The following is a 17369-nucleotide window of genomic DNA, read 5'->3' as shown; positions in this document are numbered from 1 at the left end:
TATATTTTAAATTTTGAAGAATTGAAGAAATATTTTTTTTAAATTGTTGATAATTTCATTGATGGATTTATTATGTGTTTGAAATGTATATTTATGAGAATTTTGATTATTGTGGCTTTTATGAGGATTAAATGACATATTTGATTCAAATTGGTTTTTGAATATTTGAGAAAGAAATATTGATTTAATTTATTATATTTCAAAAATATTTATGCCATTGGAAAATTTGAATATTTAAATTGATAGAATTGAGAGCTGGTGGATTTGAAATTAAGGGAATTTATGCGATAAATTTACGATGATGATTTAAAAGAGAATGTGAAAAATTACGGATTTAATTGGATGGAATAAACCCGATGATATTTATGAGATTTTGAGATTGGAAAATAAATATATTGATTTTATGATTTTTAGATGCACCATACACGTACTGGTGTTCTTTGCATGGATATGATTAGCGCGCAGGTGGATGCGATGAGTGCGCAAGTAGGTGTGAGTAGCGCACAAGTGATTATGGGATTGTCCTGTGGTTGCCAACGGATGAGGGTAGGCCGCCCTTCCATGGCCGGAACGCCACGCGACCGTATGTCGGTTTTTCTCTTTAACCTCCTGTCTGGCGGTACCTTGGGACGCTGGGTACCGTTGGCGCCACTGGTATATAGTAGGTGCATCAAGTGATTTTCGGAACATGGATTTCAAAATAAATATTTTGAAGTTGTATTTAAATTACGAATATATATTTAATGTTGTTTTTTATTAACTATTTCAAATGAAGGTTTTAATTTTATTTAATTTTTCCTTTACTTAATTATTCAATAAATTGATTTATTTTAATTATTTAATTATTTCAAGAATTGTTTTACTGTGAGATGTTTCGGTATTAATTGTTATGACATGCATTAATTATTTAGTAATTGTTAAAAATTATTTTTATTTCAATTTATTTCATTATAAATTTGGATTATTTAATTATTTATTAGATTAATTATTCCTTGATTTTTGGGGCATAAAAGATTGGGTTTTGCATAAATGTTTTAAAAGGGGAACCTTTCCAACGGAGTGAATGGTGAGGGTTTTGAGGGAAAATATTATTTTCAATGAATTATTATTTATTTATTTATTTATTTATTCTTGATTAGTCAAGTGCACTATAGTTATTATTACTATTATAATTGTACAGTAGATAGGGTCACTCACTGAGATGATTAGCATCTCATATTTCTAAATTCTGTTCCCCTAGGTACAAGGTTTGGGAGACGTTGATCATCCGAGGCGAGCCCGACGTCTCAGTTCATTGCCGAAAGTCCAAGAAGTATTTCTTCCCTTTTTCCTCTTCATCTTGTATTGCTTCCTTATCTATCATTGTATTAATTCCATATTTATTTGTGTAATGCTCTGTATACTATATTGGATATTTAGTTATTAATTATGCACTGATTTCCTGTTATTCTTTTGGAGTGCTGCAAATTTGTGGAATTACATTGTAGTAATGTGGGAGGAATAAGGGGATGTATATAGAAGTGTGTTTTCAGTGTAGGAAAATTGTGGTAAGTCCAACCCTTAGGGGAGGTTCTACCGGATTTTCCATTGGAGAGTCTGGTAGGGTTTTCCTGGGATCAGGGCTTGTCTAGGGTTCCCATGAGGAATTTTGAACGGGTCCTGACAATAGTATCTTCCGTGGATCCTATTTTCAAAATAAGAATAAGAAAATTTCACCAAAAAAAATAATAATAATAAGAATAAGAAAAAAAGAACAAGTAGAATAAGGAATCTTATTTATTTTGAAATAAATACTTAAAGAATTAACAAAATCTTAATTATGGATTATTGCTAACACGATAGGACTGCTCTAGAAGTCCTTTCCAATCATTTAAAATGATCCTATCTAGGAAAATCCCAATAAATTAGTCTTAAGAGTTCAATGGAATTTCCATGTAAATTTAATATAATCCAACGGTATAAAAGAAAAAAAAAAGCATTTTTAATAGAAATTTTGGAAGCATAGTTATACCCATCAAATGTTCTAATTTAATAAAAATAAAAATAAGTACATATATTAAGTCAATCTACCAGCACATACTAAAATAAATAAATGAGTCTAAAGAAAAATATAACAAAATAAATAATAGTTTCATAAGAAACAAAAAAGAGATAATACATTAGCAACAGAAATGTAACAAATATGAAAATGCAATAATGACGAAATATATGAATATGATGAAGAAATAGTTCCCACATGTAGTACAAATATGATATTATGAAAATTAATATTGTTTTAAAAATCATTTCTCTTAAGAAGTTAAGATATTACTTTCACTTTTTGAAAATTCTTCTATTTTGATAAATAATTTTTACAAAACTCATAATTATCCTCAATATAACAATTTCATAAATCATAGGACAAAAGAGTTAAAACTAGATAGTATCCATGACCTTATAGAAATAATAATTTTACAAGTTATGATTTATAAATACTGTTAATCAAAAATACAATTAATTAGATACTGTAATCGAATTGTAACAACAAGAACTCTATATACCATATCCATTCTGATAACCTACCGCATGACCATACTGTCATTGACTACTTGGGGAGGGAAAAATTGTTAATGCGACCCTCGGTTCTAGAGGTGTTGCAGACTAGAACCTTCCATCTACTCTTAAGAATTATGTAATCAAATAAGAGATGATCAAATAAGCGTATGTATTTATAATTCAACAAATCCATATTCATTATACAATATGGTACACAATAATCCACAATTTAGTATCCAATTTATAATCCAATATATTTATTTAATTATTTAAATAATACACATAATCATCGTATTAAAATATTCCTATATATACCAATATGAACATATATATATATATATATATATATTTGTATCGCCATAAAGCAGAATTTATTCATGTCAAAATTTGCAACATTCACAATAGCATATTATATAGAAGTTAGAATACTAGAATGTTTGTCTTTTAACCTTAAAGTATATATATATATATATATATATATATGTATATAGCCTTTGGAATTTTATTCAATAATAAAACATAATAAATAGGCTAAAGGCTAGTTCCCATATTAGTAATAATATATATTAAATTAAATATAAAGCAATAACCATCATATAATAATAAATTATTATAATATTAATATCTCTAACTCCTAAAATAATAGAATAATAAAAACAAGATTTTTAAAGCTTTATTTTCAACAATCCTCACTTAAGTTTTGAAAACTGCTAAATATTGAAAATATATTTAGTAAACAAAATCATAAAATAAATCATTAAGGAGCAGCTTTTACTAAAAGAAACTTAGCTTATAACTAGAAATGGATATAATTTTCATAATATCTATTAAAAATTTTTATATTTCTCCATAATTTCTATGAAAATTTCCATCACAATATCCATATCAAATTTTTCATAATTTTGTTAAAAAATCTATAATTTCCATAGAAATTAATTAAATTCCTATAGAAATTTCCAAGATTTTCATAAATTTTCATAATAATTTTGAAAATATCTGTGTTCTCTTATTAAATTTTTTATCAAAAAATTTTATAAATGTTATTGATGTTTAATAAAACTTTTTGCTAAATTAATATTATTAATTTTTTTTTACCTTTAATTATCTTCCAATAATTAGGTAAATAAAAAAAAATCACATTTAACAAACAATGTCTAAAATTACATTAGACAAGTCTACCTATCATATTCTTAGATAAAATAGTATCACAAGTTATAAATTTACCAACCTATTATTTTTTTTTTTTACAATAATAGATTTAATATTTGTATAAATATTATAAAGTACATAAAAATTAAAATGTAGACAAAAATTGAAAGATATACAGAATATATATTTTCTACAAACCAAGGTTTAAAATTTCGGTATCGATGGTATACGATACATACAAATTAACTCTAAGATATTTATATCGATGGTATATTAATAACTACATACAAAATTATAAAGGAGGTATATTTTTTAATAATTACTTTTTACATTTTACATTTTAAAATGAGAATGAGAAAGATACAAATAATTTTAAATTCTTGGGGAGTGAGCCTATATAAGAAATGGAATTTATAAAGTAAGTTCAATGAATAGATAGAGTCAACGATATGACAAACAGCGCAGCCTACACTCGAATTTGCTTCCGAGGTCGAGCAGTCTAGTCTCAATTTTATTTATAGTATTGAAATGATATTTATCAAATATAATGTAATTGTAATAGTTGTTTTATATATCTTAATTAATAAATAATTTTATTAAATATATATTTTTTACATTTTTTTATTAATAATAATATATTTTTAACTATTAAAACTTATTAAAAATCAATTGAATAAGAGAAATATAATATCCATTCAATATTATTGAAATTTTAATAGAAATTTAAAATTAATTAATTAATTAAATAAGCCAATTTTAAAATTTTAATGAAAATTTATATCTTTTAAAATGAATTTACATAAATTTTTATTATTTTTTATGAGTTTTTATCAATATTCGATAATTTTCAATATTTCGGTATTTTTGATATCAAAATTTTGAATGTTGCATATGAATAATAAAACTCAAATATAAAACAGTTTAGCCAATCACAACACCATAAATACAATATAAGTCTTTATTTTAATTAGTTATGTGTTTAACGAAAGACATGACAATCATTTAACCAATTAATAGAAAAAATTAAAATGAATTTGCAGTTACTCTATAGAAATAAAAATAAAACAATTAAATTAACAAACCAATTTTTATTTCAAATTAATAATATTAACATATTAATACTATTTAACCGCAGAACACATTATTATTATTTTAAAGAAACAAAACTACTTAAACCTGTCATTGTAATTCTTTCTCTTGTAAATTGCACTCAGTAATTATTCGTTAAAAATAAATAAATAATCATAATAAGTAATTGCAAAATATGTATATTGAATTTATTCATGATTATAAAATCAAGTAATAAATTTATTAAGTTTCCTCCTTAAAAGGAACATAACTATCCATCTAATTAATTTATTCATATATCCATTGGAACTTGGAAATTACAAAATATATGTTAGAATGTAATTAGATAATTTGAATACAAATTTGTAACTCCATAATAATTATGGCAACCAATAACTATAGCATTCATTTATTTAATAATAAAGGGATTTAAAAGTTTAAGATACATCATCAACTTTAAAGATGATTACATAAAAGGAAAACTTCAAATTCATAACTTCAACCTAATTTCCAATATTAAACCCTTTTTTTTTATATAATAATTGTAAAGAAGCATACTTTTCTCAAATAATAATAGCAAATAACAAATATTCAAATATTAATCTAGAACTTGTAATTCTAGAAACAATTAAAGGTTTGGGTATTGCCAACTATAAAATACCAAATAAATATCCATTATTCTCGGTTCATTTCTAATATCAACTTAAAACACAATGCACCAGTTATTTTTTATTTTTTTCATATTACTTATTTACCATGTCATAAAGTAGATGCAGATCACTATTTTAGTTATTCAATCCATTTTTCAGATATTTAAAACATGTATATACATTAGCAAGGGAAAGATCATTGAGATATATTATTTCCTTGCTAAATTAAAACTCATTCATAAGACAATGTATCTTTACTAAAACTTATAAATAAAATTAAAAAATATACAACATAAAGATATAGATCATATTTCAAAAACAATTTAGATAAACTATGTATATAACAAGACAAATAATCAAAAAACGAAACCGAAATTTGTACTACCTTAATACAAGATTAACGTATACAAAATCATATAAAGTTTATGAAAAACACCGAATTAATCCAGCATAAATTTGACATATAACAATACATATAATAAAGTTCCGCAATCAATCAAATGCATATGACACGGATTTGATCTAACAATATAAATAATAAATTAATCGGTATGCACATCCAAATAAATAAAATACAATAATTAATAAATAGCAACAAAATAACCATCTATATTAATGAATATATATATATATAGAGAGAGAAAGAGAGCGAATGAAGTAGATATATATAAGGAAAATAATTTTGTTACAAAATAAAATAAATAAATAATTTAAATAATGAAAATATCAAATAATCAATAATATTAAAAGGACTAACAATCATACGATTAACAAATAAGACATAAAATTAAAAGGAAATTTTTATGACTTTAGATTGTTGTTAATATGGCTATTACTTTGTATAATTGTATGATAATATACATTCAAAGAAATAAAGATGAGAAAATTATGAAACATTAAATTAAATAATAAACATATAAATATGAACAAAATAATTTGATAAAATAATACAATCAAAGGGTCAGAAAGATTAACATGTATAGTGAAAAGGCGCGCCGAAAATCCTGTCCAAAAGTCAATCTTCTCCCCTCAAGTAGGTATTAATTATTTTCTATGGCTATATGATACAACCCATAGAAAATAATAGCATAATATATAGAAGTTAGAATACTAGAATGTTTGTCTTTTAACCTTAGAATATATATATATATATATTATGAAATTCTACGATATGGTTATGGTATGGATAGTTCAAAAAACGATGGTTTTTGAAGAAATTGTCATTTGTATTCATTTCTATGTGATAGTATTAATAACGATTTTTTTAAAAACTATTTTCATTGGCGAAAATCTGAATAATAAAAACTTATGACATTCGGACTATAAACGGATTCTATATATGTATATATAAATAGCTTTTAGAGTTTAGTCAATAATAAAAATATAATAAATATTTACCCAAAAAAAATTATAAAACATAGTAAATAGGCTAATGGCTAATATTAACCCATAATTAGTAATAATATAAATTAAATTAAACATAAAGGTATAACCAACATAAAATAATCGATTTATTATAATATTAATATATATAACTACTAAAATAATAGAATAATAAAAATTAGGTTTTTAAAGTTTTATTTCTAATACATTTATTAAGTGAACCAATCTTATTTGTAATAATAATATTAAAAGTTTGATAAATCTGTAACAATGTGTAGAAGTTTTAGAAAATCTATTCTTAATTAAAAAAACAATGGTGTAGAAGTTTTGGTAAATCTATTCTTACTTAATTAAAAAAGTATGTTTAATAAAATCTTAAATAGATTAAATTCAATAAGTTTAATGCAAATTTACCATTTACCTAATAAAAACCCTTGAACAAATTTCCGCATAAGCTTATGCTTATGTCAAATGACTGTTATCATGAAAAAAATAAGAATAAACAATGTCACTTTGAAAAGCTACACAGCTGAAGAAATATTTATACTGTTTATCTAAAACCAAAAAATGCAAACAAACTAAATTATTATTATTATTATTATTATTATTTTTTTTTTGGGTGAATATGCAAACAAACTAAATTGTAAATATAAGAAATAGAAGATAAATTCTATTAAGAAAAAGAAGAAGAGATAGAAAGATAAATATGAAATAAGCAAATTCAACAAAAGCGACACATTTCAATAAAAAAGTTTTGAAAATGGAGCGGTGAATACCACCAAAAACACAGCAAAGTCGGTCAAAGCATGAATGGCGAAATTGTAAAACCAAGTCCAAACGCAGAATAAAGCAAGAATGGGCAAATCAAAGAGAGGAACGAGAGAAGGAAATGATAGGAGAAAAGGAAGGAAAGGGTCATTGTCTGCCATAGCTGGAAGACATCAGATCAGGTGGGAAACGAGCAAAACAGCCCAGACGGAAAAAGGTGAGCTCGTTCAACGACTTGTGAACGTGTTCCGGTATAAGACCTGGACTAATTAATTTAGCAGAAAACTGTGTCAACCTTACCAACAACCACTAATATTATATTATTTATTAGAAAAAAAAGTCACGCCTGAAACCAAACGAGTTTGCTTGCTTTTCTTTTGTTTTATTATTATTAATTTTTTTGTTTTTTTTTTTTTTTTGTTTTTTGTATTTTGTTTGTGTTTCTTCCTTTGTTTTTGTTTTTTTGGTTTTGTAATCCAAGAAGTGGTTGTTGATGGAACTTGGGGGTCTCTAAGGTCCTGCATAACTCGCATAATCACCAATATCAAACTAGGTATCTAGATTTAGGGATATGTTTATTTTATTTATTTATTTTTATCTGGGTTGTGCTAGGATTGGTTGCTATTTCTGTTATTCTAGTTTTTCTTTTGCTGCTGTTTGCGGTTATGGGGTTTTGACAAAATTTGGGTCTCTACTCATTTGCTGTGCCATGTTAATGTAAAGAGTGGGAAGCTGATTCTAAATCATATACATATATATATGTTTATTTATTTTTTCTTTTTTAAGACTTTTTGCTTTTGAAAACGAGTGAGATTTTGATTAACAGTGGAAATAGAATTGTTCATGAAAAACTCCAATTATGAATTTATGAATGAATTAGAGCTTAGGTTCCTTTTTTTTTTTCTCCCTATTTTAGTTTGGCACATCCACATATATGTATATATGTGAATTATAACTAATTATGCTCTTTTTCACATCTTTTATGCTGAGGATATAACAGTATGCTATTATGTGCTGTAATGGATATCTAAAAGCAAGTTTAAGTTTGGCTTGGATGACTGTAAAGGAGATGTGCATATGTACAAATTAAAGTTTAATATTTTTCCCGATATATAGCAAACAAGATTGTGCTCTCTCTCAAGACAATTCCTTTTAACTGTGTTTTACTCTGTAAATGGTAATATACAATCCAGAAGATAGCTGGCTTTTCCACGTGAAAATTATGAGCTGTAGCTGCTTTGGTGCTTCTAGTACAAAGAGGAAAGGCAGTGCTGGTCAGGATCACCATGATATAGATGGTATGGAAATAGGCAATGAGTTTTCAAATTTCATGTTCTCTAAGCTAAATTGGAAGTTATTGTAAGTGCAGTTTATACGTTATTATTGGGAGGGACTGAGGGTTACATTATGTTCTCAGTTTTGTTGTACTCAGTTGCTTATATGAAGTGAATTTTTGAACCACTGTGCCACCTCTTTCTTTCATCATTATCTGTCTCAAGGATACTTTTATGAATTTAGGGCATTTGGTTCCTAGATATCAGAAAAGTTCTGTGGTGCTCTGATTATGATGTGTTTATGCATTCATGCTTCTAGCGGCGCTCAAACGAGAGACTCTGTGGCATGTCAAAGTTATATATTTAGCAGGGGAAATTGGGTGGGGAGAGGAGGGGAGATTGTTGATATATTTGGGCTGTGGGTTAACTGTCCTGTGTTATCCATTGAGCATCTTGAAAAGAAAGTTTCTGACTTGAGCATCTAAGATGTTTCTGAGACAGTTTGTGGCTGTTTATAACATCTTTTCTAGGAAGGTTTATAAATATAAAATGATATTCATGGAACTTGTACATTTTTGATTCATTATGTGCCATTAAATTCAAGTTTAATTTAGGTTATGGTAGACATTAGATGACCATGCAGTGCTATATAACTAGTTTCGACAAACTTGTCTTTGATGGCATTGTTGATTTTGTCAAAAATAAAGTTCTAATTTCTGTTTGTCAGTAGCTTTCTTTTTCATTTCCTCTATATGATGGTTTTCTGTTGTTTCTCTTTTTCTGTTGCCTAGAAATTTTGCTGGAGACTACAAAACATTTCTCCTTTAATGAATTGAGATCGGCAACAGATAACTTTCACACAAGAAATAAAATAGGGCGTGGAGGCTTTGGAACTGTTTACAAGGTATTAAGAGAGTCAGTTTAAAGATTGTTTTTCTACTAGTTAAATATTACTAGTTCCATGTTCATCCCTTGGACCTGTGTGCGTTGGCTCATAACTAATTACTACAGAAGATAGACACCTTATTTTCGACAACCTGAATTAATTGGGATTTTAAAATGTTTCAGTTCTAATCTTATGTTTGTATTATAAAGACAACAAAATTCCATTTATAACGCTAGATTTTAGAATTGTTGAAATTTGTTCAAAATCTCACTGTATGATGTAATTTTTAGCGCACATAATTTCTAGTTAGTTTTATTGTCTTAAGAAAATTATCCATCAACATGGGAGTTCTGAGTTTCTTAGACATATAATTATTTCTTTAAGATGCAATATTTCATTGATGATCGTGTTCGGATGAAATGTCAGCAAGCTCAGTTTATTAGATTGTACTAAGATTTTGTTATATGAAAATGTTTTTCCTTGCCTATGTGACTTCTTAACTCCTTTAACTTGGCAATTGCATCACAATTTTGTTAGGGAATCCTAAAAAATGGAGTAGAAGTTGCTGTGAAGACACTTTCTGCTCAATCAAAGCAAGGAGCACGTGAATTTTTAACCGAGATAAAGACTATAGCAAATGTCAGACATCCCAATCTCGTTGAGTTGATTGGATGTTGTGTCCAAGGAGCTAATAGGATTTTGGTCTATGAATATCTCGAAAATAACAGTCTTGATCATGCACTATTGGGTGTGTTCAACAATTCTTTTTGTGGAACTAAAGTTAAGGTCTTTAAAGGCAAGAGAGGTTTGACAAATTTACTTGATTTCCTTGTGTTTTGTAGGTTCAAGGAGTGAAAATACCAAACTGGATTGGAGAAAAAGATCTGGGATTTGCATGGGTACTGCTAGAAGTCTTGCTTATCTTCATGAAGAACTTGTTCCTCATATTGTGCATAGAGACATTAAAGCTAGTAATATACTTCTTGATAAAGACTTCAACCCAAAAATTGGAGACTTTGGGTTGGCTAAACTTTTTCCGGATGATATTACGCACATTAGCACCAGAATCGCTGGAACAACGTATGTTCATATTTCCAGTTGACTGTTACTTGTTGTTGACATTGCATTTATCGTGCTTCCATTCAGGATTACAGAATTTCTGTCTTTTTAATTACTAAATTTGTTATTGCCATTAGTAGTTTCTCTAGTCAAACGTGTCTTGAAGTGTAAAGGTTCCATTGGTTTGGTTTACTGGATCTTTGAGCTGCCAAACTAGAAGATATATATAGTACTAAATACCCTGCAGTATAGATGTATATTCCGTGGTAAAACGGCATGAGAGGAATATTAATGGACAAGAACCCACAACTTTTCAGGTCAGAACCATAGAATGTGAAAAAACAATGTGTTAGATAAGAAATAAAAGTGAGTTTGAAAAATGTGAAGAAAGAGAAGCTGACAATAGGCGAGATTTATTAAAAAGGCTTCAAAATGCACTACAGATTGTGCACCAGATTTTGATATTTTTCCCCTATTGATACTTAAAATTTTAAACCAAGCAAATTACTGAAAATTAGGATACGATGTTGATGTACATAATCTAGCAGGAAGAGGATTGTCAACATAGTGTTTTGACATATGATGTAGCATTTTTTAAGGTTTTATAGAGATGGGTGATATGAATGTAAATGATGCACTTCAGTATAGAACTCAGGACAAATCTTCTCTCTCTCCCTTAAATTTTTAAATGTTTTCAGTAACTTTTATTCTCATTTTGGTGGTCCTTTTCAATTTATGCATGTGGCTTGTTTTTGGTAATGTCAAGAATATATTATCACCAGACTTGTGTCCTTCAATTTTTCTACTCATAAAGATGAGCAAGGAAACTATTTTGACCCTTTCCTCTTCGATTTTTGAGTTGATTCTGATTCTGATTCTGATTAGTCATGTATTGATGGGCAGTTGACTGTTTGGAACTTGGTCAGTCTCTACTTTCTTTTTACTATAACTTCATCTGATATGAGTAAAATGCATCCATTTGAAGAAATGCTTGCTTATTAAATAACTCTAGAAAATCATCAAAGCTCTAAAGAGCTTCTAAGAGTGGGGAGCCTATCAATTCAAAATCTAAATTTCATGCATGAAAGGAAAAGACCTACCATCTTATGCTTTTCTGTTGGTTGATGCAGTGGTTATTTGGCCCCAGAATATGCATTGGGTGGGCAGTTAACCATAAAGGCTGATGTATACAGTTTTGGTGTTCTCATACTTGAAATTGTTAGTGGTAGAAGCAGTGCCAAGGAAAACTGGGGAGGCACACAGCAAAAGCTTCTCCTGGAATGGGTGAGTTACTATTTCCGCTTTCCAGTACTCAATAAATTCTTAGTAACATCAACTTTAAATTTTTGTTCTGGTCGCCATTGGCTTTTCTTAAGCTTCTGTATATGCCACTGTAAAGTTTGACATATTATTTTCTTTTGAATGTTCGACTAAAGTAAAAGATTGTTTAGGTAAGGGATTTACAATTCAGTGTAACTGAAAAGTTAGAATTATTGATATGCAATTTGATTTTTAAAGGAGATGATCAAGTAAATTAGTGGAAGATTATTCGTTCTAGTCTCCTTCTCCCCTGCCCCATCTTCTTGTTATCTCTCTTAACGGACACAACTAACCTGTTAAAAGAAACTTTCTATAAGAAGCTCAGTGGGTCCATAGTTCTGGTGTTTATACATACCAAAATAGCATACATAAACTCACTTAGCAAAAATGATAGAATAAATAGATAACAAGGGGGTCTATTCAAGAAAAATTGGAAATCTGGGGATTCAATTTGTTTGGCTCTGGCTTATTTTTCATTTATACTCTAGAAATAATTGTTCTATTTTTCAACGGTGTGCTTCCAATAGGCTTGGCAGCTACATGAAGAAGGGAGACTTTTGGAGCTGGTTGATCAGGAAATGGGTGAATATCCTGAGGAAGAAGTCATTAGATACATGAAGACTGCATTTTTCTGCACCCAAGCAGCAGCAAACCGAAGGCCGATGATGAGCCAAGTTGTTGACATGCTTTCGAGAAACATCAGGCTTAATGAGAAGCAACTTACAGCACCTGGTTTATTTCAAGATTCAAGGCGTGAACCTTCTCTAAAGAAGTCAACTGATGATACTACTAGTACTAGCCATCAAATGAGTTCTGTCCCTGTCACTATAACTCAAGTGACCCCTCGATGAGCTACAGGGATTTTTTCCTTATGAGCTGCATGGTGCGTGGAAATTATTTGCTAGAGTAGGAAGGAAATATTTCAACAGCTTACATGGTTTCTGTTTGATTTGACTTGCTCTTTTACGATGGTAATTGCCCTTTTGGCCGATGAACAGAAAAAGAAAGTTGCCCCTTTGCGTCGGAGAGTATTAGTTCAAGCAGTATGTATTTCAGGTGGCGAAAAATGTTATATTTTTATTTGTATGATAGCAATTTTCCTATTCAATATCATTGTTACATTTTTGTTGACGAGGATGTATTGGTAAAAAAAAAAAAAAGGGCAAACGAATGCATCTAGTAAATTCTTTCTATTTGGTTCTATGTGCTATTCAAATACGATCCAAGTTGAATAGAAGTTATTGTAAATCAAACAAGAAATCTCTGAATTATTACTTTTATGATCCTCTTCAGTATAATAATATAATGAGTACTGAAGGAAACTCGGTATTTGATGGTAGTAGAAAATATTTTAGAAGTGATGAAGAACTTAGAATTTTTACAGATGATAAGGCAGCTATTTCTTATCGCCTTTGAATTCTCTAAAATATAAAATATCTTGTCTTTTCTGAGTAATCAATTATTAATTAATTTTAGTCATGCTATTAAAATACCATGTACGTGGGATTTAACGGTCGATAGAAACAATAAAATAGAACAAAAAGAATATAGAAGAAAACAAAAGAATTCAATGATCAATAGGCTATATATCTCGTCCAAAAAATTGACTTCATATATTTGTTTTTTAAAAATATGACGACAAATAAAAATCCCAAGCAAAACACACCCCAAACCAATGTGTATAAAAAGGCTTCCATACTAAAACCTGAAACCAATGGAAGCAAAAAGATTACGGAATTGTTATTGTCAACAGCAAATAATATGGTAAAATGGCAAGGGAATAAGAAATTAGACTCTGAGAACGATAAAACAGATACAAAAACATATAGAAAGCAATTTGAATTGAATCGAGCATCCCATGCAGTCTATAATTATGTAGCATGCTGATCGTTGGCTGAAGCAGGAGCACCTTGTTCAGGAGTGTGTGAAGAGCCATTGGAGGAGACATCAGTGGCAGGTGAAGCTGCTGCTGATGAAGCTGCAGCTGCAGAGCCAGTTGTATCAGGTGATGCACCTTTCGCATCTTTGGCATTTTTTCCATCTTTGGCATCTTTTCCATCTTTGGTATCTTTTCCATCCTTCCCATCTTTGCCATCCTTAGCCAGAGCAGGTGGGGGTGGTAACATGTGAGGTGGAGGTGAATGCTTCAACTTCACAAGTATTTGCCGCATTCTTGAAAGATCAGTTGGTTTACCTGGCTTTGGTCCCTGGATGACTGTGACAGATGGCTTCTTGTCCTGATCCTTATCCTTCTTGCCTCTCCTCTTCTCGATATTGGGAACCTCATGAGGAATGAGCTCCCCTATGGCTTTCCAATATTGCTTGTCCGCCTCTTTATGGAACTTCTCTTGATTAGCCAAATATAGCTGCTCCACACAAATCGAGTCTCCAAAATTATAAAACACCAAGGCTGGTTTAGAAAAAAGAGTACTTGATAAAGCATTTCAAAATCTACCTTCTCCCTTTCTCTGTTGTTGACTTTGTTAGTCTCAACGTTAAGCTTCCTTTTCTCATAGAAAGCTTGTATGAACTCCTCAGCTTCTTCAATAATCTTGTTTCTCATTTCTTTCTCCCTCTTCTCTTTCTCCTCAAGCAGAATTGCATTTTGACTGTACAAAAAATTCAAAGTAGGTAAGCCTTTAGGTACTGTACTTATAAACCAGAAATCTTCATATTTATAGATTGCAAAAGAACAATAAGGGCTTTTCATGCTGGACAAACAATACCAGCAACTTCAAATTCTTCCCACATGTAGAAAATGCAATATTTTTGATGATGGAAAACAAGCCAATGAATTAGTACATTAATATATTTAATTGTTGCCAATATATTATATAATAGTATATATATATATATGTATGTAGGTATTTATATTCATCAAAAAATATATATATATATATATATTTAGGCATGCATGTGATTACCTAATTATAAACATAATATTGCAAAGGCACAAACAACAAGAAGAGGACTATGAATGATTACATTGTTACCACATCAACTCACTAAACCTAGAAAAACTAAGTGATTGAATGGTTGGAAGTAACAACTACAAAAGTTTTGACTAAGCCATGACTGATATTTTATACCCTTCCCCTCATAATCTCAAGTTATGATATCTTAGAAGAGTGATGAATTACCATTCACCACAGTGTTACCATGTGAAACTTAACAAGCACATATTAGCATAGATCTACACATTTTATAGTTATAATTTCATGCAATTCCCTCCACAAGCAAGTTTTATTTTATGTTTTTGGTAAATCCTCCAAAGATAAAGTTGAAGGGAAAGAATAGCGATTCCAGTAATTCCCATTGAATTAAATTACAAGACCCAAAAGCGCATAGCAACTTTCAATAAAACAATACATACTATATAAAAGGCAAAAAAAAAAAAAAAAAAAAAAAAAAAAAAAAAATCCAGCGGATGTAACGACTTCCTGGTGCTCAGATAGAATTACTGTTTGACATACCTCACCAATACTTTTGCATTAAGATCCATGGTTAAAACTTATAGGAGGAACTACTTGTCAATAATGGCCACAAACTATGGAGAAAATAAGCCTAAAAATTTACGAATTAGACCTTCTGTCATAATTCAAGTTCGTTAATCTATTTATATAGAAACAAAGGAACAAAGTTTCCATAACAATCTTCAAAATTAAAGCTTTACAGAAACATTTAAACCCAAATAACCACACAGATCTAAGCCTAATTCTAAAATTTAGCAAAAGAATAGTTCCAGATCTAAGTCAATTTCAGTAGAACAATGACCAAAATCAATCAGATCGGAATCTTACCGCCTCCATTCTCGAAATGTAAAACCTTCCTCCGGCTCCATCTCGCCAGGCGGAGGAAGCGCAGGACCGTCCGATGCGAAGATGCCGCCGTCGGTTCCATTCTCACCTCCGCCAAATCCATATCCATTTCCATTTCCATTGCCATTCTCAACAGGAATCGACTGGAACGGAGAAGGTTCGTGGTAATTAGGATTCGGATCTTCGAAACCGAACACCGCCGGAGAGGAAGCGGCGGCGGCGGAGTGATCTACGTTAACCTCAAAATCATCGGAAAACCCTGCGGAGGTAGGGTGTTCGCCGGTGAAATCACCGGTAAAGCTGGAGTAAGAGCCGTAGGCACCGCCGCCACCGGAGAAGCTCTCAACAACGACAACGTCGTTGTCGTCAAAATGGCGATTCGAAGTGTTCAGTTCTTCGCCGTCGATGCCATAGGCGTCGAATGAAGCAGCCATTTTTTCTCAGTGTTTCTCTCTCTAAAAAAAAAAGAAAGAGTTTCTCTCTCTAAAAAGACTGAAATGTGAGAGCTTTGCTCGGAGGTTTGGCGCAAAAATTCCTTAACATATAATATATTATTCATAATATATGTTACATTTACCTGTAAGTAATTTTCTTCAATAATCACATGAAAAGTTTGTTAATTTATTAACATGAGTTAAAATATAACAAAGTTATGTACGATTATGATTTTTTTTTTCTTTTTGTGATTTTGCTATTTTAACAACTTTTTATACTTTTTTATAATAATAATATTTTTTTATAAAATATAATAATAAATTGTTATTCATATAATATATATATATATATATATATTTTTTTTTTCATGTTTTGAATTGTTTATATTATAAAATAAAAACAAATACAATATATATATATATATATATATATATTTTTTTTTTTCACTTCTACGCAATGGCGCCCCACACCCACCCCGAAAGCTAACCATCCTGATTCGTCACTATTTGCACCAATGCCTTCCGTATTAAACTTTTACTGTTTATCGGCATCAGTATGATCGTGCCATTAATGTAGAATTATTAATTGACAGTATTTATTTATTTATTTTAATATTGAAAATTTAAAAATAAAAAAAAATAAAGCTTTCAGTACTAGTCAATTATGGAAACAAATTTTATTTAGAACCCTTTAGTTTTTTTTATTATCACATGTCGATTTTAAGTTTTAAAAAAATCATTGTTAATCTCCTTTTAATTTTTTATATTTATTAATATAAATTTATTTGTTATTTTTTTAATAATTTTTACAGTTAAAATGTCATATAAATATTAAAAATTAATATTTTATAATTAAATAATATTATAAAAATACAATTATAACTTTTAACTGTTAAAATTAACTTTTAAAAATTGATAAATGAGATCTATATAATGATTTTTGAAAAACATAAAATACACTTGTAAATAGTAACAAATCAAGAGAATGTAAATGAAATTTTCTCATTAATATGTGGTACATATAT

At 29.2% G+C, this 17369-nt stretch overlaps 2 protein-coding genes across 6 annotated transcripts; one reads left to right on the top strand and one right to left on the bottom strand.

The window, feature by feature from the left end:
- Positions 1–7523: 7523 nt before the first annotated feature.
- Positions 7524–13223, top strand: LOC107424893 (putative serine/threonine-protein kinase). 5 transcript variants are annotated; one of them, XM_016034784.4, is made up of 7 exons: positions 7524–7770; positions 8750–8851; positions 9619–9731; positions 10251–10461; positions 10556–10793; positions 11903–12056; positions 12620–13223. In XM_016034784.4, exons 1-7 carry the CDS (start codon positions 7641–7643, stop codon positions 12941–12943), a joined length of 1272 nt encoding a protein of 423 aa, XP_015890270.1. In that variant the 5' UTR covers positions 7524–7640; the 3' UTR covers positions 12944–13223. The 5 variants fall into 5 exon arrangements, with proteins under 5 accessions (XP_015890270.1, XP_048331628.1, XP_015890268.1 ...); XM_016034782.4 differs by having other exon boundaries at positions 7526–7770; positions 8747–8851; XM_060818014.1 differs by having other exon boundaries at positions 7633–7772; positions 8733–8851.
- A 458-nt stretch (positions 13224–13681) lies between these two features.
- On the bottom strand, positions 13682–16441 carry LOC107424929 (clathrin light chain 2). The gene is made up of 3 exons (XM_016034827.4): positions 15893–16441; positions 14548–14701; positions 13682–14458 (listed from the first exon to the last, which is right to left on the bottom strand). Exons 1-3 carry the CDS (start codon positions 16342–16344, stop codon positions 13964–13966), a joined length of 1101 nt encoding a protein of 366 aa, XP_015890313.3. The 5' UTR covers positions 16345–16441; the 3' UTR covers positions 13682–13963.
- Between the last annotated feature and the right edge of the window lie 928 nt (positions 16442–17369).

Source organism: Ziziphus jujuba, chromosome 1 (genome assembly GCF_031755915.1).
Source record: "Ziziphus jujuba cultivar Dongzao chromosome 1, ASM3175591v1".
In the NCBI taxonomy this organism is placed as follows: domain Eukaryota; kingdom Viridiplantae; phylum Streptophyta; class Magnoliopsida; order Rosales; family Rhamnaceae; genus Ziziphus; species Ziziphus jujuba.
This window is presented reverse-complemented; position numbering and strand designations above follow the sequence as displayed.